Source organism: Rhinolophus hipposideros (genome assembly GCF_964194185.1).
Source record: "Rhinolophus hipposideros genome assembly, chromosome: 13".
In the NCBI taxonomy this organism is placed as follows: domain Eukaryota; kingdom Metazoa; phylum Chordata; class Mammalia; order Chiroptera; family Rhinolophidae; genus Rhinolophus; species Rhinolophus hipposideros.
Genome location: NC_138059.1, coordinates 12,525,453 through 12,549,832, shown reverse-complemented (window position 1 = coordinate 12,549,832; position 24,380 = coordinate 12,525,453). Strand labels below are relative to the sequence as shown.

Genomic DNA, 24,380 nt, shown 5'->3' with positions numbered 1-24,380 from the left:
GTATTTGAAGTGCTTATAAAAAAGGCAAATTCATTAGCTGTATATATAATTGAAGCTTTAAAACGTTTAAAGGAATTTTTATTAAGTTTGTTAAAGTGACTTGTTTTGAAAGGGACTTTAGCATGTTCAATGTGAGTTGATCAAACAGTAAAAGAAGGCCCTTTTATTTTGTATGAAAATTTACTAGACTTGTAAAGATTTAGTTGAACTTAAAAGAAACTTTCATGAAAACTGGGTCTCCACATTTGTTACTTTATCAACCACCATTAATTTTTAACCAAGAAACTATGCACATTAAATGTACGCTGATTCTTATTCTAGTTGAAGTTATGTGGTTATAAGTGAGACTTTCAAAAGCATTTTATGAATATGTGTGGGTTCATTAATTCATTCAGCCCTGGCACAGTGAAGGGTACTATGACACAGCCACAAATAAGACTACAATGTTATGGGAGATGAGACTGACTCATTTGGAGGGGGCTTCAGCAAGCAGGTGGCCCGAAGGAGCAATAGACACTTACCAGGCAGAGGGGCTGGGGGAACAGAATTCTAGGGAGGTGGAACAGCCTGAGCAAAGAATGCATGGGATATTTCTGGAATGGTGATCCTCGTAGAAATTTTTTTAAAAAAAGGTCTGTCGTGAACCTTTTATGTCATTTTCTGATGGAGAATTCGTGGCAGGATCAGGGTATGTTCCAGCGTGCAAGTATAGAGTAAGTCAGTCATCCACAGGTAAGTCACCTGAGCAGATCCCACCCAACTGGCAATGCAGTGCAATTTCCTAACCCAATTTTCAGACTCTTGTTGCTCAGGGAATCATAATCACTAACATTTATTGAACTCGGATTATGTGCCCGGCTCCAAGCACTTTACAGTGTTAGTTCACTTAACCCTCAGATCTACAAGAAATCGATTTATTATCACCCTTTTAGAGTCGAGGAAATTGAGACAGAGAGGAATTAAGTAAGGTGACAAAGGTCACACTGCAGGTAAGTGGCAGGACCATGCTCCGAACCTTGCACAGCTGTTTCCTCTTTCTGGAATGGCTCATGCCTTTATTCTGCTGAGGCCAGCTCCTTCTCACCACCTTTCAGGTCCCAGCTTCAACACCACTTTCTCGGAGAGGGCCCCCTGCTCAGCCTATCTTAAGTAGCTCCCCCTTGTTATTCTGCATCTCAGACCCTTTATTCCCTTCATAGCACTTATTACAAATTAAATTCTTTTCCTACTTTTCTTTGTCTTTTCCACTAGAGTCGGAGTTCCATTAAGGCTCCATCCTATCGAAGTTCCATCCTATCACTGTACCTTGCACAGAGTCTAACACATAGTATAGTCAGTCAATAAATGTCTGTTGATGAGTTCATTGATATTGACTTCCAAGTTCATTACTCCCTAATCATTGTACTATCCAGACGATATGTGGAAATATCCCCTTTGAGCATAATGCTGTATTATTGACTCAGGTTGGTACTCAGCAGCAAGCTTCTGTTTCTATGTATTCCTAGAAATGTTACAACAATGATCAGTTTCTGGGAGAAGGAATATAAGCCTCTCTAGGCGAAAGATAAACATACTCAGTATGATCAAAAGCCAACTTGAATTGACACACACTAAAAATGTACCAGTGTATGTTGTTGGAAAAAAACATTTATTGCAATTCAGTGTCAAAAATTTCTTACAAAAATATGCCACCGTCTGGTACAAACAACTATAAAAAAAAATCAGTTCATCATGCAAGAAAAGTGTGCAAATAATTTATACAGAAGGACTCAGCTCACACAATATTAAATAAACACTTTTGCATGTAATTGGTCTAACCTTACACTTTTAGTTACAATGTTCAACCCCCTCTTTCCCCATAGCATTTTTCATTAAAAAGGTAAAGGCTCTAAGCTTAGGATATGGAATTTAATGTACACCCCCTTTAGCCAGGGTGACTGGCACTTGGTAGAATGAAGATGGCAACAAGTGTAGAGTACCGACCGCTTGGAACCTTCTGTTTAACAGGCTGGTGCATCGTTAATTAAACAAACATTTCTATACTCAAATACAGAAAAAGTCGTGTTCAAACTCCAGAAGTAATGTTGTAGCAGATGGAGTTTCAAGAAGTTCAGAATCTTGGAGCAGCCATCCATTTTTGGCCAAATGGAGCAGGGCCTACGTTTTGAGAGATTTTTTAGGAAGCTTTGTTTGCTGAGTGAATTCAAGGACACTTTGAAAAATATCCAGCAGACAAGTCACGGATCTTGTGATCCCTTGCTCCTTGCTGCCTCATGGAAGATGAGGTTAGCAGAGAGTGAACTTCCACTGGAATGGAAGCTCCCGGGATGGTATCCACAACAGGTACCAGAGGACAGGGAAATGGAGAGGATGGATTAAATGTACGTCTTAGTCTAGAGGAGAGGAAATACCTGCTTGGTAATCAGCAGAACCTCAGTTTCTGGAAAGTAAGCCAGCTGCTCAGCCATCATCTATCTTAAGGGCCACCTTTGTAATTAAAATGGTAAGTACCCAGGGAAAGATAAATTTGTCAAAGCATGCTGCTCACTTTATGGCAAGCAGATTGCACTCACTAGAATGCTGCACTTATAACAGAGTCAGAAGTCTCTAAGAAACGTTAGGTGGCTCCTTGACTTTTCCAGAAAGAATCAGGGACTTAACAGGTTTGGAAAAGTTAACGCCCAGATGCCTAACAGTGGACCTTCCACAGTGAAGGTCTTGAGAAGCAGCAGGTCGGGTGTCACGTGTCTCCCGCCACACCAAAAGGTGCTGGGGAAGGGGGCACACAAGCAAGGCCTCAGGTGTATACTCAGGTTCACCACTGAGTTCCGGGAGGGCTGCGGCATGTCCCCTGAATATTCTGGACCTGCTATGTCATCTTGAAAGTCAGAGAGAGTGCCAGATGTCACCATGCTAATCTCCCTTCCAGCGCTGAAGTCTGGGGTAAGAGTTTTCTTCTCTTGGAAAACCACAGAGGGTTTACTTTCCTTAACAAAACAGAGAAGAAAGCATCTACAGAAAACATTGAGTTGAAAGGAATTACGATTTTGTTTGTTGAAGACATCAAGAGCCCAAGCTATATCAGACTCACGTGTCTGCATTTGCCTAACGGTGCAGGGTGTTTCTGAGGGCTTTTTAAACACTAATAGGATTTTAGGCCAGCATCCAGTCAGAAGGGACGACGGATCACAGACTCAGATAGTTGGAAACAGATTAAAAAACCCAAAACAACAGATGTCAACATAGAAACTGATATAGTTTAGTTAGAAAAAAATTCACACATAAAATTACAGTTAAAAAAATTCACACGTAAAATAGAGTGTTGGCCATAGCAAGACATCATTGCCCTACAGCCTGGCAGAAAAATATAAACTCAGGTGCATATTTTATGATAAACATTGTGTTGAATGCTAAGGATGATAAACTGTTGCACTTGTCTTGAAATGATTGACCTTGTACATCACACCACTTGATGAGACAAATGAAATTCCAAACTCTTTCTCTTCTCCCACGTAAAAACAATAGGAACATGGAGCCTCTGTTAATAGCAAGCTCATCATGAAAAACAGTTTTTGAATCCACAAAGATGAGAACTGAGGCAATAATGCAATATGCACTCATCGGCTTACTTCACCATCGCCAAGTCAAGCCTGTTCTTGTGTTGAGTTTTGCAGTGAAAATCTAGCTCATCTAAACTATCTCCTCCAACCCACTTCCACGTAAAATTGATCATCACTGAAATGTCATCGCGCAAGTGCCCCACCGGGGATGTTTTCACCTGTAGTTTCTGCCACTCATCCTCCCAACGTGACTGATCCATCTGTTCAAAGGAACAGCATTGAGTAATAATGCTATCTAGTTTAAAACGTCATTGGACTTCTTTCTGGATCTTGCTCTGGAGTGAAGGTTCTTAAGCTTCATATATTCCCTCTCCTCAAATGCTGTGCCTTGTTCTCAAGAAACTCTAGGCTCATTGCTCAGAAACCTTTGAGTTGGACCAAATTTTATAACATCCCTCCAAAGGGATGTTATATCCCTCCATAGGGATATAACAACGTTGGCACTCGTTGCCCTGGACAAAACTCTTTTCTTTTCTGAAAGTTGAAATTACTTCACATTAGGTATCAATTTCAAATTCTATGTCACAGGGTTGGGATGGGATAGGTTCGTACAGCAACGAGAGTAGAGCATTCTGTCTCTTCCAGCAATTTCCATTGTCGTGTCCCCTTCTGGCTTTTAGACTAGCAGTTCTGAGGTAGGGATTCTCTGTTTTTGGATTTTTAGTTCAGGTTGTCCTGGGAGGATTTGACAATAGATATTTTATAGATGATTAATGCCCAGGGAACAAGGATTTTCTTTTTACCTCACTTTACTTATACAGGAAGTTCTGGCCATGCTTCACAGCTACCCTGTGGCACTTACAGCTGCCCCGTGCCCACGAAGCTCATCCCTGCTGCCCTCACACAAACCACAACACCAAAGATATGCCATTTCTATTCCCTTCCCTCTCCCTCTCCACCTGCCATTTCCTTTCTTATTCTCCTCTTTCAGTAAAAGAGAGCCACAAATGTCGGTTTCTTTTTTTTTTTTTTTTTTTGGTCCTTCAAAATTTCCCTCGACTCTGTCTCACACCACTGCCAATAACACCAGGGGAGGTGGTCCCAGAGGCACCATCGAGGTAATCACTGTGGACAGCCATAACCCTGTCACATTTGAGAGAACTGTCTGACTTATAGAAGAACTAGGTTTTTCATCCTCAGTGTGACCTTGAGTTGCGGAGGCGGAAGGTGGGGGGGGGAACAGACCCCTCAGTTTTACAATGGTTTGTGGCCCTCCAAAGCTCAAGTTTACCCACCAAGATTTTATTGTTTAATCTTTAATTTTTCTCATGAGGGAGAATTTAAATTCAATTTAATTTTTTTCTTTTTGGAGGGTGATAATGAAAACCCTGGTGTAGGCACAAACACTGCAAAGTGAGGAGCATTGACTGGTTGGCGCCCTTCCAAACGCAGGTACTTGGGTTGCGTGTTGAGGGAAGGGTATGAAGAGGCCCTGCATTGCTAGCTGGTCCCTGGGCTCGTTTCTGTATACACTTAATTATCTTTGACCTCTCCAGGTCACCCCAAGTTTAATCCCTAAGAATTCACTCTTCTTCAACGTGAATGTGAAGCAAATTCCTATTTCTGCTTCACGTATTTGCCTAGGTACATGCAGGGTGGTAATTTTATTTACAAAAAAAAAAATAATAAAAGAAAGAAAGAAAAAAGGCAAAGTAAATACAACGGCAAAAATATGTACATTGTTGTAGAAAAGCAAAGTTCTATAAAAAGTAAAAAACAAAAACACTCCCTACCCCCTCCCAGGAATATTTGACAAGAAACTCACTAAAGCCTGAGATTTCCTTTCTTCCACATAGTTACCTGCTGATCTTTGCCTAGCAAGATGGCCTGGGGTATGGAGCAATTTGAAGATGAACTCAACAGCATCTCTGTTCCCTATCTGGCTGGAACTCCAGGCTTTATTTTATCATCCCTGTACGAAGCCCTAGCTCAGGCTGACTACATTTTGATGTAGGATGGAAAGGAAAGAAAGCTCCTCAGCTCATCACCGCCCAGAGGAACGGCAGCTGGTAAAACGTTTCACTGATATGTCAGTCCTGTGTCACAAGACTTTATCAGCACTCTGGCTCCGACCAGTCCACAGAGATACACTTATGCTTATCCGTGAAGATACCCCAGGAAGCAGACAAGCCAAGAAATTAAACAGGAATAAGAAAGTCTTCACAGCTACGGGGTGACTGATTCTATCTTTTCTGCAGCAGCACTTCCTCTAGGACTGTTTTTAATTGGCCTTAGGTTGCCCTGAGGGAGCTACAACATGAAAGGAAAAAAGGCCTAAGTGTTCTGTGGTTGTTCTAGAAAAGAGGCAACCAAGGAGTGCCCCATTTGCCTAAAAAAGAACACGATGAGGACTGCTTCCAAGCTCCCTTCCCATTTTAAATCACTTTTGTATATGATGAAAAAACAAACACAGACACTGCCTACTGGACAATGCACTTTGTCAGAGATCACTGTATGCTTTCCGAGGTAGACTATTGTGTGATATCTTCGTAAGATAAGGCCCTATGCCCACATGGGTTTAAGATGGGTGGTACTTCTGTTGCCTTTTCAAAACAAACCCAAAATCAAAACCAAAAGCCCAGAAAATTCTCATCTGTAATTTTTCTTCTTCTTTTTTCTTCTTTTTTTAAAAAAACAAATTTTCACGTTGTAAACAAAGCATGTTCTACCTTGTACTCGAGCTTTGCCTTTCGCTTCCACGTCTCTGGGAAACTATACAGGATTTTCAGTGAACATCAAGAGAATTCCGTTTTCATCGATGAAATAGAACTCCTGCCCTTACAGTCTTGCTGGCAAATCGTTAGGAAAAAAAGTTTATTTACAGTATTTCCACTTTTCCATACCAATTCTAATGAGAAGTCCATATTCTGAAATTCCCAGCCAGCGCCTGCATCTCTCCCCTCCAACGTCCTCTCCACGACTTATCTCAGAAGCTTCGAGCCAATGTTTAAAATGTACACTATTTACAAATGAAGTGTCCAACTCTGTATTCCCAACCAATCAGCAGGGGAACCCTTCTGAAGTGTTGTCATGTGCTGGGATTCAGAACTTGAACAAGTTGATAAAGTCCTGGGGTGAAAGTGAAACGGAGCAGCTCTCTGGGTTATTGGCTGTGCACGGGTGGTCAGTGCCCTGGAAAGGAATGGGATGGTCAGGTTTGAGTTCTCAGAAGCATCTTGTTGGCTTGGAGCACCGTAAGCCATTGCCCAACTCAAAACAACTTTCTTCTGCCAAGAATGCCATAAGGACTGGAAAAACGAAAGAGCTGCGTGTGTGTGTGTGTGTGTGTGTGTGTGTGTGCGCACTTGTGCACAAAGAGATGGGAGAATTTGGGGATGGGTGGTTGCAGGAAAAAAATAAACATAACGCAGGGGGCGAGGGAGGTGAAGGAAATTAAGGTCTTTCAAAGTTTCTCTCCCCAGAGACAGAACTGGTTTTACCTTCACCTTCAGCTGGAGTAGAGTAGGAAAGGATTTGGCATTGGAACGCTGGCCCTACTGGCTCTTAGGGGCTGGGCTAGGGGTCTGTGGCAGCCACTTCCGAGACACATACCTTCCAGGAAAGAATGTGACAGTGTTTGCAAAGCTGTAGGGTATCTCCATACTGCTCTTTCCGTGGGTAACATCGCACAAGTTTAAAATACATCTTCTTCCAATCCAGCTGTCCTTTGTCTGACAGAATTAATCGCTTGCGGATCTAAATATCAAATAAAAGTCATTGCAGGAGAGTTAATTAAAAAGAGGGTTTGTGGTTTTCTGGTTCTGAAAAATTCTGCTCCCACCCCTCCTCCTCTTTTCCATCTCTACCCTGCAACAGCTAGGCAAACATAGCCAAGATTGAAAGAAGTATCTTCTGAGCTCTACCCAGTTAAAACGGTAACTTTTAACCAGTCTTTAAAAGAAATAGGTGGTTGGTGACCTCTACTAAACTGCATTTGGATGGTCCTTTACAATTTAGGTGATCTCAGCAAACAACTTTAGTCTTTTCTTTGCTGTAGACTTGGGTGATCATTTCCAGGGAGATGCTAGTGGCTCTATTTTCTATTTAAATATTAGAGGCTTCATGAACAGAACTTGTTGAACTCACAGTTCTATATAAAGAAGTTGGAAAACAAACATCTGAGTCTGTGTGAGGCCTAGAGCTGGTGTCAGAAGGCCCACATTCAAATTCAAGGCCAGTTTCCTCACCTAGAGAGCCACTTCACTAATTTCAAAATGTCACTTAGCCATTTGTGGTCTCAGGCTCTCCATCTCTTTAAAGCGGGCATCATGATATCTGACCCCCTTCTGGGTACCTTTCCCTGGGTCTTTAAAAATAAAATGAAATACTATCTGTAAAAGTACCTTAGCTATAAACTATCATAAAAGTATAAATTATTTTGTTATAGAAAAAAAGGACTGGTGCCAATTTGTCAATATTTTTTTTGGGAGAAAGTTGTAAAATGTGAACAGGTTAAGAACGTAAGTTTCTTTTTTCTCCTTATCGAAACCATCTTAAAAAAACAAAACCAAACCTCACACACATTTAGAAACTTTCCAGTCAAACCAGGAAGCTCTGGAGGGTGAGCACCCACACTCCAAGCTTGCGAAGGATGAGAAGGAAGCTGGAGGGTGGGGGGCAGAGAAGGGTGAGAAGGAAGGAGTGCCGGCCCGGCCCCACCCACCTGCCTCTCGGAGAAGTGGTACTGGCACAGCCTCTTCCACAGCAGCCGGTCCTCGCTGAGCACGTGTAGGTTGGGGGCTACCTGGCCCAGGCTGACCAGGTCGCGCCCATCACTCAGTCTCTGCATGATGTTCAGTTGTAGGCACAAAGGCAGGTCGGTGAAGGTGAGGCCCTTGAAGGCAGGCTGCAGGAGAAGGGTTCCCGTTAGGTGGTGGGGGGAGAGCAGCCACTTGCTGGGCCACACCTTCCGAGGCTGCATCTGACCCCTCACCCTCCGTTTTCAAGCTGGTTTATTGATCAGAGATCAAAAGCAGTCGTTCTCCCTGCCCTAAGAAACAAGATCCGTGGCTGAGATCACAAAGCACAGCCTGGAAGGGCGGGCGCCAGAGCGATTTTCCTGTTTCACAAAGCTTTATACTTGGACGCTTAAAGATTCTCCCCGAGGCACATGTTGGATTCTTGGGCTTCACTCAGTTCACTCAGGAAGGAGATTTGCTACCTTCTGGAAGGGCTCACTGCCCTGGACAGAGCACCCCCACCTGCCACCCCAGCTTTGTATCTCACTGTCCTCTAATGACCACTGACCCTCCAAGCAGGTTTTCTCACCCACACCCAAACGCGCTGCCTGCAAGGTCCCCCCCTCCCAATCCTCTCTGCCTGTCCAAATGTTACTCTTCCTCAGAGCCAGTCAAACCTACTTCCTCTGAAACGCCTTTTCTGCGTTTTGTGACTCTCAGGCCTTATTCTTCACATCTCCCTAGAATTCCTATGATCTCTCTCAGATACCTTGTGCAACAAGCCCCCTCCCCGCCGGCCTTTTGTTATGTAATGCAACCTTCTTCCAAAAGAAAGCTGGAATGGAACATTCCTGTTAGAATGTAAGCTCCAAGGAGGCAGGAATATTGATCTTTTGTCCTCGCTGTGTCCCCAGTGTCTAGAAGAGTGCCTAGCACATAGCAGGCCCTCAATAAATACTTGTGGAATGAATGAAACCCAAATCATTAAATAGGTAAACAACAACAGAAAGACCCGCACTGATGTGTATATGTGCGTGCACTCGTGAGTGCCGGCATGTGTGCACACATGTACATGCCCTTGGAAAATGGCTGGTCCAGAACCCTTTGGCCTAAATCTGCTTTATTCAAACCTAGGCCTCCATGGAGCATTTTGAAAACTGTTCGTCTGTGGATAATACATTGGTAATTAAGCATGAACTTCTCCAGAAGCTTCTTCTACTGTATCCCTGAACTTACATTTAAGCCCTTTATTACTTAAATTTTGATGAGCTTGTGTTACCCCACCCAGACCTAGATCCTTGAAGCCAGGGTCTAGTTTCATATCCCTTGCAGATTAGTTCAGCATAAACAACCTCTTTCGACGGCCTACCATGGGCTGACCCTTGAGGTGCTGCAATGGGCTCATTAGGCTGGCGAGAGATCCAGAAACATAAGCCAATAATTACAGAACAGTCTGTTAAATGCTATCAAGGAGGCATGTGCAAACGCTCTGGGAACCATCTGTACACGGGAGGTCCTCACTAGTATTTGCGGATAGGTCCTGACTAGCAGCTGGATGTTGCCATCTGGATAAGAAGTCAGCACAAATCACCTGAGACTGTGGTTCCTTGTCCTTCCCTTGATTCCTGGGTGAGCTCTTGAGTTTGCACTATTGACATTTTTAGCTCAGTATTCTGTCACCTCTGGGGGCAGAGCGGGTCACAGGGAAAAAAAAATTACAGCATGAAGAACCCTTCTTTAACTCAGGGGAAAATATCCTGGGAATGAGTATGAGTATCTTGTTCCCGCCTCACATTTTTAGGGCTCTAGACTGTACGAGACACATCAAAGCCGAGACACACAGGATTCCCAGGGGACACACAGTCTTAGGAATTCCATCCTGTGTCCCCTGCAAAGCAGGACAGGCATGTAGAGGAAAGGTGGGCAGTGGCAGGGGGCCGTGGGAAGATGGACTATGGAGAGGAATGGGAGGTGGCATGGGAGGAACCCCGCATCCCAGGTACTCTTGGGAAGACTGGATCGCAATTTCCCCATGTCCAAAATGAATTGGTTTAGAAGATTCTGAAGACCCCTTCCAGCTCCCACAATCTCAGCTTTGGAGCAGTTTCAGCCCCTAACTCATCAGAAGTGCCCATGACTTGGCAATTTTATCGCTCCGGCAGCTGGGTTGAACTTTTCGTTCTTTGCAAAATTCAGGACTTTGCTGGGCTGCAGAAGGCTCTAGACCTATTTGTCGTTTATCATATGCTGCTGATCATATGAGCTCATAAAACTGCCATGAGATTTTCTTTTTGTTCCTAGCACTTCAAAGCATCTACTTTTTTGGTGAAAACTCCCAGGCCAATTATTATATGAACTCCTATAAAGTCCACTTGGCAGAGTTCACGCTCAAATTTTCAAACCTGAACTTTTCCAAAATCCTTGCCCACACCCCATGCCAAGTATTTAACTCCTGATAAATGGTTAACTGCTTGTGTGCTTTCTTCTCTTTTTACATAAACATGTAAGAGAAAAATAAGGAGTCACTCTTGCTCCTCCAACCAAGCATTTGGATACAATCCTTTATGTCTACCCTGCCCCCATGTGCTTCAGAACCCTGCCTCAATCACAGCACACTGTTAAATTTTCCTTCCTACACACCAGTTCTCTTCTTTTTCCCCCCCTTCGTCCTTTATTATGTTAATTATTTTACCCATAAAAATTGGCTCCATAGAATTAGATATGAAATTTTGAAGGAAAGCAAGATTAGGTGTTGGGAAAACACTGATAGAATTTTGGCCAATAGAAAGCAATTACTGTAAATGTTACCTTAACATTTTCGTGTAATAACATACTTTTCTTTGGTCCAACCTGTTATAAAGTAAGCTTTAAAATACAGTCCAGACTGAAGTAATTAAGTCCGCCCCCCTCAACACATCTTTCTTTCTTTTGGAGAGTTGGGCATTTGGGTGAAAAGCTCTTCAGGGCTCTGTGGGTTCCCTGCTCTCAAAATCATGCAGCTCAGAGCCAAGGAGGGTTGGGAAGGAGGGCAGGAGGGAGGAGAGAGCATTGAGTAAAAGCACAGCCTCTGCAGACAGGCCTGGGTTCAATCCCCGTGCTATAGCTTACTGGTGGTGAGACCTAGGTCAGATTATTCCTAAACTACTTTGTCTCACTTTTCTCATTTATAAAATGAGGAAAACATATCTTACGGGGTTTCTGGGAGGAATGGATGAGATAATGCATGGAAGTCCTTACCACAATGCCCAATAAATATTAGCTATTATAATGACTCCTACTTATAATTCTTCACTAGATGAATTAATATATGTAAAGGACTTAGAAGTGTGTCTGCCAGAGTCAGCCCTTAATAATAACAACAATAGCTGATGAATTTCCAATACTTACTACATGTCAGGCATGGTTCCACGTGCTTTCTATGTATTCACTTATTAAATTTCACACCAAGGCTATGAGATAGACATTATTTTCCAAATGAGGAAAGTGAGACATGAAGAGGCTAAAGAACTTGCCCCAAATCCTACAATTGGTAAATTTTCATCATGATCCATAATATAGGGCGATGATTTCCAATTGTATTCCTCTGAACTTTGAACAAGTCCTTCAGGCAGCTTCAGGCGGGAGGGTCTTCCCTTCAATCATTCATTCATTCAACTGAAATGTATTGACTACTTTCCGCTCTGTGCCAGGTAGAGAGTACAGAGCAGGGAACAAAGATGATCATGTCCTTTCTTTGTGGAGTTGATAAGCCAGCAGATAGAGACGGGAAAGTGAATACACATATGAGATATTTTCAGACGGTAATAACTACTCTGAAGGCGAGATGACAGTGGCTTCAGGAGACTGGGCAGTCAGGGGAGACAGCAAGTTTCAAAGCCCCAAGGTAGGACAAGCATAGCGTATGCAGAGAATAGCTTGCCTTGGCTGGAGTACTGTGAGCAGAAGAGAGAGTGAGATGAAGGGAGAGTGAGATGAACCTCAGGGTTTAATTGGTCCTGCATGGGATTTCATTGGATTTAAAAGGCTTGCAAAAAGCTGGATCACTGAATAAATACTTGGAAGGGAGCTGGATTGAAAAAAAGTTTGGAAACTACTGATGTGAAGAAAGCTTTGCCATTTTAGGAATAAGGAGTCCAGGGTTCTGGCCTCAGCTCTGGCCCTAATTGCTGTGTAATTCGGGAAAAGTTACTGGGCTTCTCTGGTCCCACCCCATGAAGAGTAATAGCAACTGCAGTGGCTACCTCTGAAGAGTGTGTGTGGCTCAAGTAAGGGGGCCTCTGGGGAAGTAAGCTCATAGAAGCGGGTGGATGTGGCCGGGGGGCTCCTGTGAGGTGGGCAGAGGGAACGGAGGCCAGGTCTCGGCAAGGGTGACCCTTCAAATGGGTGTCCCAAAATTGCTGGAGGGAAGATGCCCTTGGGACAAATGGGACTTGCTCGTATATATCACTGGCTGGGTAATACTGGGTCCTGGGCTTAGAAAAACCAGTAAGTATTGAGTCCACGCTATTGCGGATGCCAGAAGTCACACGGAAGGTGTAAATGGGTTTTCCGTGCGAGAGAAGCTGGCCATGTGGGTCTCAAATTCAAAGTGTCAGACTCTGCCTACACTGGAGAGATGAGAATGGGAATCAATTATTCAAATAAATCTGGTAGAGGTTCATAAGAAATACTCCTATTCTCTTATAATAAACAAATAATTGAGACAGTTTTTGAAAGATTACCTGGACTTGTGCTCTGTATCCTGTATGCACGTGTGTGTGCGTGTGTGTGTATGCATGCGTGTGTGTGCGTGTGTGTGTGTGTGCGTGTGTGTGTGTGTGTGTGTGTGTGGTAGCCTAAGGAAGTCACATAACTCTGACGCTTCTAATTATTCCCTCTGTGGCAGAGTTTAAGAAACGAAGGCCCAGAGAGGCTATTCATAGTAAAGTCAAGGACACTGCCTTTTGAAATCTTCATAGAGGAAAATAATTATTTAAAAGGGGGTCAAAGAGGTTTTTACATGTTACTTTCTTGAGAGGTGGGGCAGCCCCCACCTTTATCAGGTTGGCTCCCGGAACCACTTAAAACCTCTGTGGTCAGTGATTAGATAAGTTAGCCAAGTGCTACATGAGCTGCCTACATGAGTGCCTGAACATTAGGGAGCCTTTACACCAGCATGTTTCTCACATTTTCTGTGAGCCTTGGTCCTCCTGTTCACTATGAAGAGGATAAAAGCTGAGGACCAAGTTATGTTTTAAAAGTTAAAAGAAACTACGGCTAGTAGTTAAGCTGGTAATATAGGACTGTTTTGTTTTTGGCTTTGAGTTAGAATTGCTCATGTCTTTTCTTAGATGTATGTTCACAGTCTAATATCAAAGGCTTCCTTTGTCATAACTATTGATTCTTAGATCTATTAATAGAATTTTAAAAGGTTGGTACCAGTTCTGCTGCCATCTCAGCTCTATCCAAGTATCCCAAGGCACCATCCCTAAAGCGATAAACAACATATGCTTTAAGAGGAAACGGGCAAAGAGGAGAGATCTCCAAATTGCACTGAAGATTTCAGTGGTCGAGCCAACATCTACCCCAAAGCTGAGTTTCTGGTTCTCCCATCCTGTTTCCACTGGCTGTCATCTTTCCCATATTTTGATCCTGTTTTGCCAAGTTCTCCTTCCCACTCTCCCTTTATCAGGAAGCACCCCAGGCTCCCCTTCAACACCCAGTATAAAGCATCAGAATGGAATGGTCCAGTCTCTTCCATCACCGGACTAGAGATAAAATCCTGGCAAGGCTGCCCGGCACCCCAGCAAAGGAACCGACTGAAGCCTTTCCTGCTGGGAGGAAGCTGGGGTTTCCTACTTACCCTGGTGATCTGGATGTTGTTCAGTTGTTGCTGCCAGTGTAGAATGGTCTCCATTCGGTACACCCACATGTTAATATTCCCAACCAGCACACATTTGCCAACTCTTTGGACCAATGTACATAAGGACGTGTAGAGGGTCTGGAGTAGTTCCCTTATGAGTCTAATGTTTTGCTGGTCTTCAAGGACTTGAGTGGGGAAGAAAAAAAGAAATAATAGTTATGCTAACGAACACTCCATATTTCATTTTATTTTTTTAAACTTTTGTTTTAAACTTTTCATTTATTTTAAGTGTGTATTTCCAGGACCCATCAGCTCCAAGTCAAGTAGTTGTTTCAATCTGGCTGTGGAGGGCGCAGCTCACGGTGGCCCGTGTGGGATGAAACCGACAACCCCGGTGTTAACAAGCATCACGCTCTAACCAACTAAGCTAACCGGCTGCCCCTAGCCCTCCATATTTTATAAGTGGGCCTTTTCTTCTTCTCTATTCTGCTCGTGTTACCTGGGTCCTGCCTCTGAGGATATGGTTTTCTTTCTCGCTGGGGTTTCTTCTCCACTTGGCTAAGCTTCTGCACTCCAGGTTACCAGGTAGAGTTTCCATTATCTAGGTCTCTCTTTGTTCTCTTCTCCCCGGTTTTCTACAAAGACTCTTCTCTTTTCATTGTTACACCAGCACCAATGGCTCACCTGACCTGAAAGCAGTTTCTTTCGCCCTGCAGTGCTATCCCTTTTAGGTGGTCAGTGGTTGGAGTATGGGGCGGGGGTCGGGAGCATGGGTCCTAATTCTGTATGGGTGACTCTTTTGATTATGGACAAATCACTCTCAGGGGCCTCAGTTTCCCCAAATGTCCAATGAGTCAGTTGAGCCAGAGACCTAGTCTATGAACTTATTCTGCCTTGCACACAGCTCAATCTTCTAGGAATTTGGAATCCAGAGGCTCAGTGGGGACATGTATTTGCACTGAGAAGCTTGAGAGGCTTATTGCAGGGCAAACGGATTATCCCAATAAAACGACAGGAGGGTGAGGGTCTCACCCTTTGTCACGACCATCAGTTTTACCTCTTTCTGAACTGGAATCTGGCCCTTTTAAAATGCATCTGCAGTTATTCATTTCTATCCACTCACATTCCCTTAAATCTAACGACATGTCCACTCTACTAGAAAATCCATCAGCCCGTCCCCTTGCCTATAAAAAGGGGTGAGAGAGTGAAAGAGAGCTCACCTTTCAGTACCACTTTTTCCAAAATGTTCATGAAGTTCTTTTGGGCAATGCCACTCAGGGATGTGAGCTGTGACTTTGCTATCAGTTCCAACAGCTGTGGGTAAAAATAGAAGTTGCCAGGCTTAGAATACAGAGATATTTTTCTCCTCTAATCTTCGCGTTTGGGTCACATGACACGCAGATACTGACTGACGACAGGGAGAGATAAATGGCAGGCAGGGCCACAATGCAATAAAAAGCAGATGCTCAAAGTGAAAGACAAATGGGGGGTAATTCAAAACCCAGGAATCAGGCTGAATATTTAATTGCTTTTTTTCTTTTAACTATAAAGAGTTTGGCTTCAGCCACGGCTAATTCATTCTACTTGTCCTACTTCAACAAGTGAAGCTGACGTATGCCCAAGGGAACAAAACCTCCTATGACCTGTGAATGTTTGAGTGTCATGTAATCACTCCCAGCGGGAATTCTTCTACCCCCGCTTGAACTCCTTCCCCACTGGCACTGACTGCTCTCAAGGCACCTAAAGCTCATGTTCAGCATCAAGGTGCACTTTCCAAGGAAGCGGCAATTTTTACTCAGATAGCTCCTGCTTATGCGGCGTTCAATAAAAAATGTCTCTTAATTAGACATTTAACTTTCTGTAGAAAGAAGCCAATTGCTGGAAGACAGAGAACTTCAGGGATGTATAGTATATATACATTTATTTCTACTTAAATGCTAGGATACTTGCAGGTCTAGGTTTAGGTTCAAATCTTGGTTTGACCACTTCTTAGCTCTGTGACTATGGGCAACTTTCTTCATCTCTAATAGAGCCCCCAAGATGGTGGAGAGCTTTGAATGAGGGCATGCACACACAGCCCTTATAGCACAGTGGCTGGCGAAACTTAGGTGGCAAATAAAGGTGGGGGTGTTCATTGAAGGAGTACGTTCCATTCCCCCCACTCCCATCATCGCCAAATAAGAAGAGATAAAGATAATAACTTAAGTTGGTGCATTCTTAGCCCAACCTTTCTTCCCTTCCATCGCAAAATTCTTTACAGATGTGGCAAGATTTTTTAAGTTCAAAGATTCTATTGTTGAAAATGAAACCTTAGAGTGAAGCGGGTCTTAGAGGTCATGTGGTTCAACTCATTTAACAGATGAGCAAACTGAGGCTTGGGAGACTAAACCTCCCCAACGACGCCAAAAGCAGTGAGAGGGCTCAGCAGACTCTTTCTCAACACAGTTCATGTTTTCATGGAGTTACCACACAAAAGAAGTTGATGTAAAAATGAAAATAGGTAATTTTACCAGAACCCACCAGCCCCCCCCCCCAAGTAAAATGGACTAGCCTTAGACTTAAAAAGTAAACTAGACTTAGAAAACCAAGACCCCTGTTTTACGTTAGAGCTTGAATCTCTGCTCCTAGGACACTTTCCAAGGGAGTTTCATCTCCTAACCAGCCCCCCGCCCAACTTCTCTGCAGGTTCATAGACAACTGTGCTGGGTGCTGGAATCAAGGCTGAGGGAACTAGACAAGTGACATTCTAAAAACTGGGCTACCTAGGAGAACTGAAACCTTTGGATCAAAGCTCCAAGCCATTCAAAGAACTTCTGCTTCCAAGGTGTTTGTTTAAAAATTTTGTCCCTGTGGAGCTCCTTAGGAGCTTGTCAAACCACGTGCAGACTTTTAATTTCCCGAGCATAATTTTTCTTGATGTTAAAAAACAAAACAAAACAAAAAAACCCCCACAACACAAAAACCCCAAAACGTTATCCTGCCTGGCTTCTATTATCTCTCACACATGTAGGCAGAGGTGTAGTCATCTGACTGGGAGAAGGCAGCAGGCAAAGGCTGAGGCCGATTTGTTAAGATCAGTCCTGGTGATTCAAGGGTGGAAGTCAGGAGCTAACCAAGCGGCCACTAAGAGAGGCAAGACCTCAAAACATCAGGCCACGTCCACGGGTGGTAACCACACTGCATGCCCTCTGCCTGTCTGGTTCAGCTCTTCCACCCACCAGCATGTGACAGTCAAAAGAGGAGTGAAGAATGGCACAAAGGGATTGGCCAAACCTTTCATTAATCTCCCTGACCAACCGGATTCAGAAGGCCAAGCCAATGGTCTATTAATACGCTGAGCCTCCCATGAGCAGCACAAAGCAAGATGAAAGGAAACAAAGCCTTGCGTGGCTCTTCGAAGGGCAGTTGGCTATGCACTGTGACTCATCATGGGGTGGGAGGAGGGCGGGCAGAGTTCAGCCTGAAACCCATCCAAAACCCAGATCCCACGTGACTCCTGTCTCATGAGGGTGTCCGTTTTAATCTTGTCTAAAAATGCACCAATCACAAGGACAAGAGGACTCTCAGAGCCATGACTGTGCCCTGGAGGGAAAAGAAAACACCCTCTGGTCCGACTGAGATGATCTCTGACTAAAGAGTAGGAATACAGCAGCAAAAATGTTGTCAACTGACGCAGGATGACATGTTAACAACCCTGTGTTTTATCCTATCTCAAGAGAAAGCCCCCTCTTTCATCTCCACGCAGCTGTGGGGTCAGGAGAAAGAACCCGGAATAGGGAGAGACCTGGATTCCCTGGCTGTCTGACCTTTACAACTGTCATTCATTTAGCAAGTACATATATATTTTTTGAGTGGCCATTCTGTCCTAGCGTTGTGATAGGACGATAAAGACTCATAGAGTTTACCGTCGAGTTTATGGTGTAAGTCATTTAACCTCTTGGAACCTGTTTCTTTATTTCTATAATGGAAATAAAAAGACTACTTATGTCACTGGGTTGTTAGGAGAACTAAATGAGATAAATGTGTAAAAACCCACTGTAAAAACCAAATATAAGGCATTATTATTATAAGGTATTATTTCTTCCCCCTCCAAACCCTAATCTTTTAATGACGATTAAAATTGATATCAAGGGTTAGCAAACTTTTTTTTTTTTTTTTCTGTGAAGGGCCAGATAGTAATTATTTTAGTCTTTCTGGCCCATATGGTTTTTGTTGCAAATACTCAATTCAGCAGTAGTAGTATAAAAACAGCTGTAGACAATACGGAAAAGGAATAGGTGTGGCTGTGTTCCAATAAAACTTTATTTACAAAAACAGGTGGCGGACATATTTAGCCCTTGGGCCATAGTTTACCAACTTCTGATGTAAACATACAAAGTTCAAGAGTGAGGGATGCAGAGCCAAACTGCCTGTCTCAGTTTCCCCATCTGCAAAATATGCATAATAATAGTACCTACGTCAGAGTTGCTGTAAAGATTAAATGTGTTCATAAAGCTCGCATAACAGTGCCTGGTACCAAGAGGGTACTCAGTAAATTATTAGATTTTATCATAATACAGAGAATATTACTAGGTAACAATATTACCAGGGAGGGTATAGTGAGTGAGTAGAGTAAAATATAACTGGGTTAAAGTCTTTTAGAATCCCTGTATTTCAAGTTTATGCATTATCAACCAAATGCTTAAACGCTTTCAAATTTTAATATTCCTTTCTGTCTTTTTTATTATGCTTGTGATACATTTAATAGCTCTCTGGGTTTTTTTTCTCCCCCCAATAGCTCTCTTTCTGTTGATAACCATTAATGTTGATACATTTGATGATTTAACATAGTTGCATCTACCATGAAGTCTTATTTTGCTAATAATAATGGCTGTTTATTACACGCCAGTAACTGTGCTAAGTGCTTTACATGTGTGATCTTGCTGAATGTTCGAAGGCAACCCAGTGGGGAGGGTTCTCCGTTTGACAAAAGAGGCTACTCAGCTCAGAGAAGGAACTCACCTATCACATACCAGCAGTAGTAAGTGGTGGAGCCAGGACTTCAGCTCAGAAGTGTCTAACAGAGAATATGCATTTTGATAGCTTCAGGACTTCAGTCTGTCAAGGCCAATCAAATTTGCATCTAGGGCCAACCTTTGCGCTAAAAATAGTAGCAATACCATGTTTTCTGTCCTGGGAAACAGAGTCGGGAAATTTTATAATACATTACATTGTGACAGGTAATCAGCCTTTACCATTCAGGGAGAAATGATAGCCAGAAAGTGTTAATAACACGTTTAGGATGAGGCAGTTGTTTTGGGTAAACCATTTAGGTCGTCTTTCCATATCAGCAGAATGCTACAGGCCCAGAACCAGTCGATAGTAGTATTGTGTGAAACTCGTGGTCAACAGGACCGAATGTATTAGTTTTATTTCTGTGTCAAGAGAGCTGTGTGCCTGAGAGAGAAGGATTGTAGCTAGCAATTTATTTACCAAGATGGCTTAGCCAATTGGATTCTTTGCCCCTAGCCACAAGAGAAAAACAGAGCAGAGGAAAATGTCTTGTTTGGAAATGGCTGTTTGTTTTCTGCTGGGCAAATTTTAGCCCAGGTGCCAGTAATTTGTGGTTCTGTTTAAAGGAGAGGCAGAAGGGTGAAGGGGAAAGATGAGGAGGGTTCTCGGCTCCTCCTGGATTCGGTGGTGTCATCACCATGTGGGCAGTCTCCGTATCTGGCATGATTTGCAGTGACTAGTGGTGAAGTAACAGGAATGGTTCTCAGCTACCGGAGGAAGGGATGGTGGTCACCGCATGACGAAACCACATCCTGCCCCTCAGCTTTGGCTCATGCTCGTTTTGGACACACTCAGTGGGAGAAAAATCTAGTTGCAGGCAATATGATATAGCAAACCTCAGAGCGGATATCAACCACAGTTTGAAGTGATGTGTGGAAGATGAATGGGGAGAAGAGAGATTTCCCTCCTATCTCACTTTACCCACAGAAAAAGCACGTGTCATATCTTTTCTTCCCTTCAGTTCATCTTTAACAAATAAATCAGCTCATGTCACTTCTCTGCTTGAAACCCTCAAATGGCTTCCCTGCGCGCTTCAGAAAACATCCAAACTCCTTACGATGCCTGGCAAGGCCCACCCTGATCTGGTCGTGCTCCTTCTCCAGCCTTATTTTGCACAGCACTTCCCCAACTCATTCTGCTGTGGCCACACAGCCCATCTTTGGTTCCGTGAACAGGCTCGGCTCATTCCCACTTCCCCACCTTTGCCCTTGCCAGGTCATCACGTGCTGGCTCCACCCTATCCCTCAGATCTCAGTTCATATGTCACTTGCTCAGGAGACCGTCCCTGACTATCCCCTTTGGAAACCTCTCAGTCGCCATCTTTGTCTTACTAGGGTTTCATTGTTCTTCATTGTTCCATCAAAATATCTGAAATGACCTTTTCTGCTTACTCGCTGGTTCTCCAATCAGGACATGAACTTCAAGACAGCAGGGTTGTTTTGTTTATCCCTCTACCCCAACCTGGCACATGGTAGATATTCAACCAATATTTGCTTGTTAATACATTTGTCTTTTAGAATCAAGGAGTGTTATAGCCAGAGGGGACCTGGGAAACCGTGTACCCAAGTTCCTCCTGCGATAGACGAGGAGGTTCATGATGGTCAAGTGACACAATCCAGGTCAATGGGAGGCGGTCTGAATTGTCAGGCTAGTATTCCTATGGGGTCTGGTCCCAGATTGATGCCCCAGGAAGAAATTACTTATCATGTAAACATATTGCAAACACTTTCCAGGAGGGCAAGCAGCTGAGATCTAGAGGGACACTAAAACACTGGGGCTTCAGAAGCATCAACAAAAAACAACAGCTGCCCTACCTGTTATAGTTTGAGGTAAATCCACACCGAGGTTAACCATGAGTCTGGTGCCAAGTACAGTCCATCTTGCATAGACTACCAAGGACGTAATTTACCCCTAACTGCCTCCACCTCCTAACACAGTGTGCACTGCAGTTTGCATTATATATCTGATTGTAAAACATGCCACAGGATTATCAAAGGTAGGAAAGAAGCTTCAAGAAAGCCCTGCCATTTGTCACATGTTCAGTATCCAAGCTGGGTGCCCACAGAAAGACTAAGTATTTGCAATCAATCTTTGGTTACATCAGGCAGTGCCTCTGCCTGCACCAAGTGCTGTGTACTTCCAAGACCCTTATTTATTCAATGAATAACACAGATTAAAAACCTGGAAAGTTTTGTCCTGACTTTGAGCTTGAACACTGACAGGTTGGAAGAGGGAACATTTCAGCTACATTAATAATCTTCAGGCATGTCAAGATTGGGTAAATATTATTTGCAAGTGAAACATCTCTCTAACTGAGGGTGTTAAAATCCTAAGAAGGAGGGCCAAGTTTACACAGATTAATTGTATTCTCAGCCAAGAGAAGCTTGCCTCTCTGTCTTCCATCTAGCCCAGATATTTTTGAACTTGCAATGGCGCCCTATTCTCTGCTGCATCAGTCTAAGGCAGCTCTGTTTGATTCAATGATCCTGCTTAAATTGGGCTCCCCAACTACTCCAGCACTCCTCACCCTAGGATTCTATGAGGTTGGATGTCACATGCCCCTGTCCCTCAGCCCCTGTCCTTCCATCACTCCTCTTCACTTCCGTTCTTTCCTGTCCCCAGCTTTCTCCTCATGCCATTTGCCCCTGCGAAGCCTTCCATCTGCATTTCCACCTAGCCAATTTCTGGCCGTCCTTCAAGGAAACAGACACTCAGGTTTTACCTCTTCCAAGAAGCTGTCTCCTGTGCTCCTTTCTCCATCCTCCAAACAGGACCAAACTCAATTTTCTGCTTCAGTAGTTGCACCTTGTTCCCCCAAAGTAGCCCGGAGGCTCCTGAGAAGGGGCCAGCTCTGACATGATTCCCAAGTGGCTATGGCAACACTAAGTGTATGGCATGGGCGTAATACAGAAATACCTATTTAGGGGTTCAAAAGGAGATAAGTCTGTTGAACTGATACTTAACACTCTGCTCAACCTGTCCAATTTAGCATATTCGCCTGTGTCGTAAGCACCCGATTTAGCCTAGACTTCTAGGTAGAATTTCAGTATAAAATACATTTCTGGGCCCATGGTGGGGTATGGTTAGATGATGAGTCCTCGAGAAAAACTTTATGCAAAGAGCAGTCTCCAAAGTGGGATGGGAAAGAAAATCAGATAGAAAAAAATTGTAAAACATCCATGTCTATATTTTATTTCATCTTTAATTCCTATTTTTGTGTGTTTTCTAATGCCTGTAGTTAGGCCCCTAAAGATGATGGTAACAGCAACAACTGATGTGCACCGAGTGCTTACCACACGCAGGCCCTGTCTGAAAGCATTTTACGTGTTTCGATTCAGTTTAATTCTCACAGTACCACGACGGGGTAGATGCCATTAGGAGCCCCTTCTAAAGGTGTATGATTTACAAATGAATTTATGAAGATACATACATGGAGAGTACATGCTTTCGTTATTTATTTACTGGTAGGAGTCCATGGTGAAAAACACCACTATCTGGTCTCTCTGCCTCCCCCATTTCCTCAGATGACCCCACTTCTGGGGGTACCCTCTTCTGTAAGAACCCCATTATTTCTGTGGTGCCATGGGCACCTCCCCACCCCCACTTCTTCAGGTAACTTCCCAGGTCTGCGTCCACGCCCTCACTTGTGTGGTCAGACCCTCGCCTCTGAGTATGCCCCACTTCTGTGGGCACCCAGACATTGCAGGGTCTGCTTGTGTGAACGCTTACTAGTCTGACTGAGAAGGCCAGGAATTCCAAGAGATGCAGACTTTCTCCTGTTAAAATCATGGGCAGCCTGTTTCAGCAGTCACTGCCGGACCTGTGCCCTCACCGGCAGTGCCCTGTAGTGGGTTCTCCCAATTCCCAACCATTTCTGCGAGTGATTTTCACATGGGCTCGTGGCTCTGCTATTTTCACTTTGTTGCTGCTGAGGTAGCTGGCCTTCTTCCCTCTATCCCAGCTTCTCCATCCCAGTGGAAAAAGATACCACCAGCTTTAAGATCCAAGTGGCAGAAGCCACTCTCCATCAAAGGAAGGCCACCACGTGTGTGCAGTACCAGATTAACCCAAGGTCACTGTGGCAGAGGGCCCCGGTGAAGGGGCCAGGCCGCTAACGCACGTCACGACCCACCGGGGGCTGGCACCAGCATGCCTTTAATTGAGGGCATTGGGTTCGCATTTGAGTCATAGTGCCACATTTCAGACTTTCGTTTGCCAAACCGCCAGTCAACTTAAACTAAAACATGTTTCTGGAAGAGATTTTTCGGGGTGGTAGGAATGCATAACTTGCTGGAAACATTCAAATGGACTTAGGGTGGTAATACAGAAAAAAACACACAACGAATGTGCATCGATTTAGGTTGTGACGTTCTTTGCTGCAAAGGGACAGAGAGTGGGGTTGCAAGCTTTTGTTTCCTTCCCGATCTGCTACCGTCTATGGGTCAGTTCATTCAGGAAACTCATACTCAAGGTCCTTCCGGGTCTGAACGTGGCATCTATAGTTACCATCTATGCAACCACATTCTCATTCCAGGGAGAAAGCTGGGAGGACCAGGTCAAAGGCCATCACGGCATTAAAGCATTCAAGTGCTCTCTGTGCGTCAGCCTCAGTGTGTCTTGTTTAAAAACGTAGTGGGCAAAATATAACATTTGAGTTTCCAAGTAGTTTCTGAGCTTGTTCGCAAACTGGAAAACACTGGGATCACCTAGTGGATAAATTTCAGTAGCAATGCCTGGGCACCACCTTCCTCGAATGAAATCCGATGCTCTAGCGGTAGGCTTCTGTAGACCAGCTCTGCAGGTAGTTCTGATGTGCAGCCAGGGTTGGGAACCACTGGGCCACAGAGTGTCACCTCAGAGTCTTGAGCTAGTGCGTGGCCTTTGAAACCCTCTCCTGGTTTACTGGAGACCCACTTTCCCTGCTGGCCTCTCTGTGCCCTGGGTGAGTTAGTCAGCACTCAGCTTCTTGGGGTTACCGAGTTCCAACCCTACCACCAGCCCAGCCCCTGGGCACTCTCCAGCGCCCCAGGGGAATTTCCAAAATGTGTTGGTCTTGAGGTGTGGTGTAAACCCATTTTTTTTTTTTAATGACCTTTCATAAGTGAGTAAATTGCTGCTTCTAAAGATTTTAAGTCATCTTTAAAATCCGCAGTTAAAATTGTATTTAAGCCATTGGGGATATGTATG

The 24,380-nt window shown here is 43.9% G+C and overlaps 2 protein-coding genes across 2 annotated transcripts in view; one reads left to right on the top strand and one right to left on the bottom strand.

Annotated features, from left to right (window-relative positions):
• The window catches only part of NTAQ1 (N-terminal glutamine amidase 1), an 85,794-nt gene that overhangs the window by 46,070 nt on the left and 15,344 nt on the right, over positions 1-24,380 (top strand). The window lies entirely within an intron of this gene.
• FBXO32 (F-box protein 32) overlaps positions 6,207-24,380 on the bottom strand; it is a 29,255-nt gene continuing 11,081 nt past the window's right edge. The window contains exons 5-9 of the mRNA XM_081070750.1: positions 15,362-15,455; positions 14,142-14,326; positions 8,284-8,466; positions 7,173-7,316; positions 6,207-6,752 (exon numbers count right to left, since the gene is read on the bottom strand). Of these exons, the coding sequence (XP_080926876.1) occupies positions 6,663-6,752; positions 7,173-7,316; positions 8,284-8,466; positions 14,142-14,326; positions 15,362-15,455 (696 nt within the window). The 3' untranslated portion in view covers positions 6,207-6,662. The remainder of the gene's footprint in view (positions 6,753-7,172; positions 7,317-8,283; positions 8,467-14,141; positions 14,327-15,361; positions 15,456-24,380) is intronic.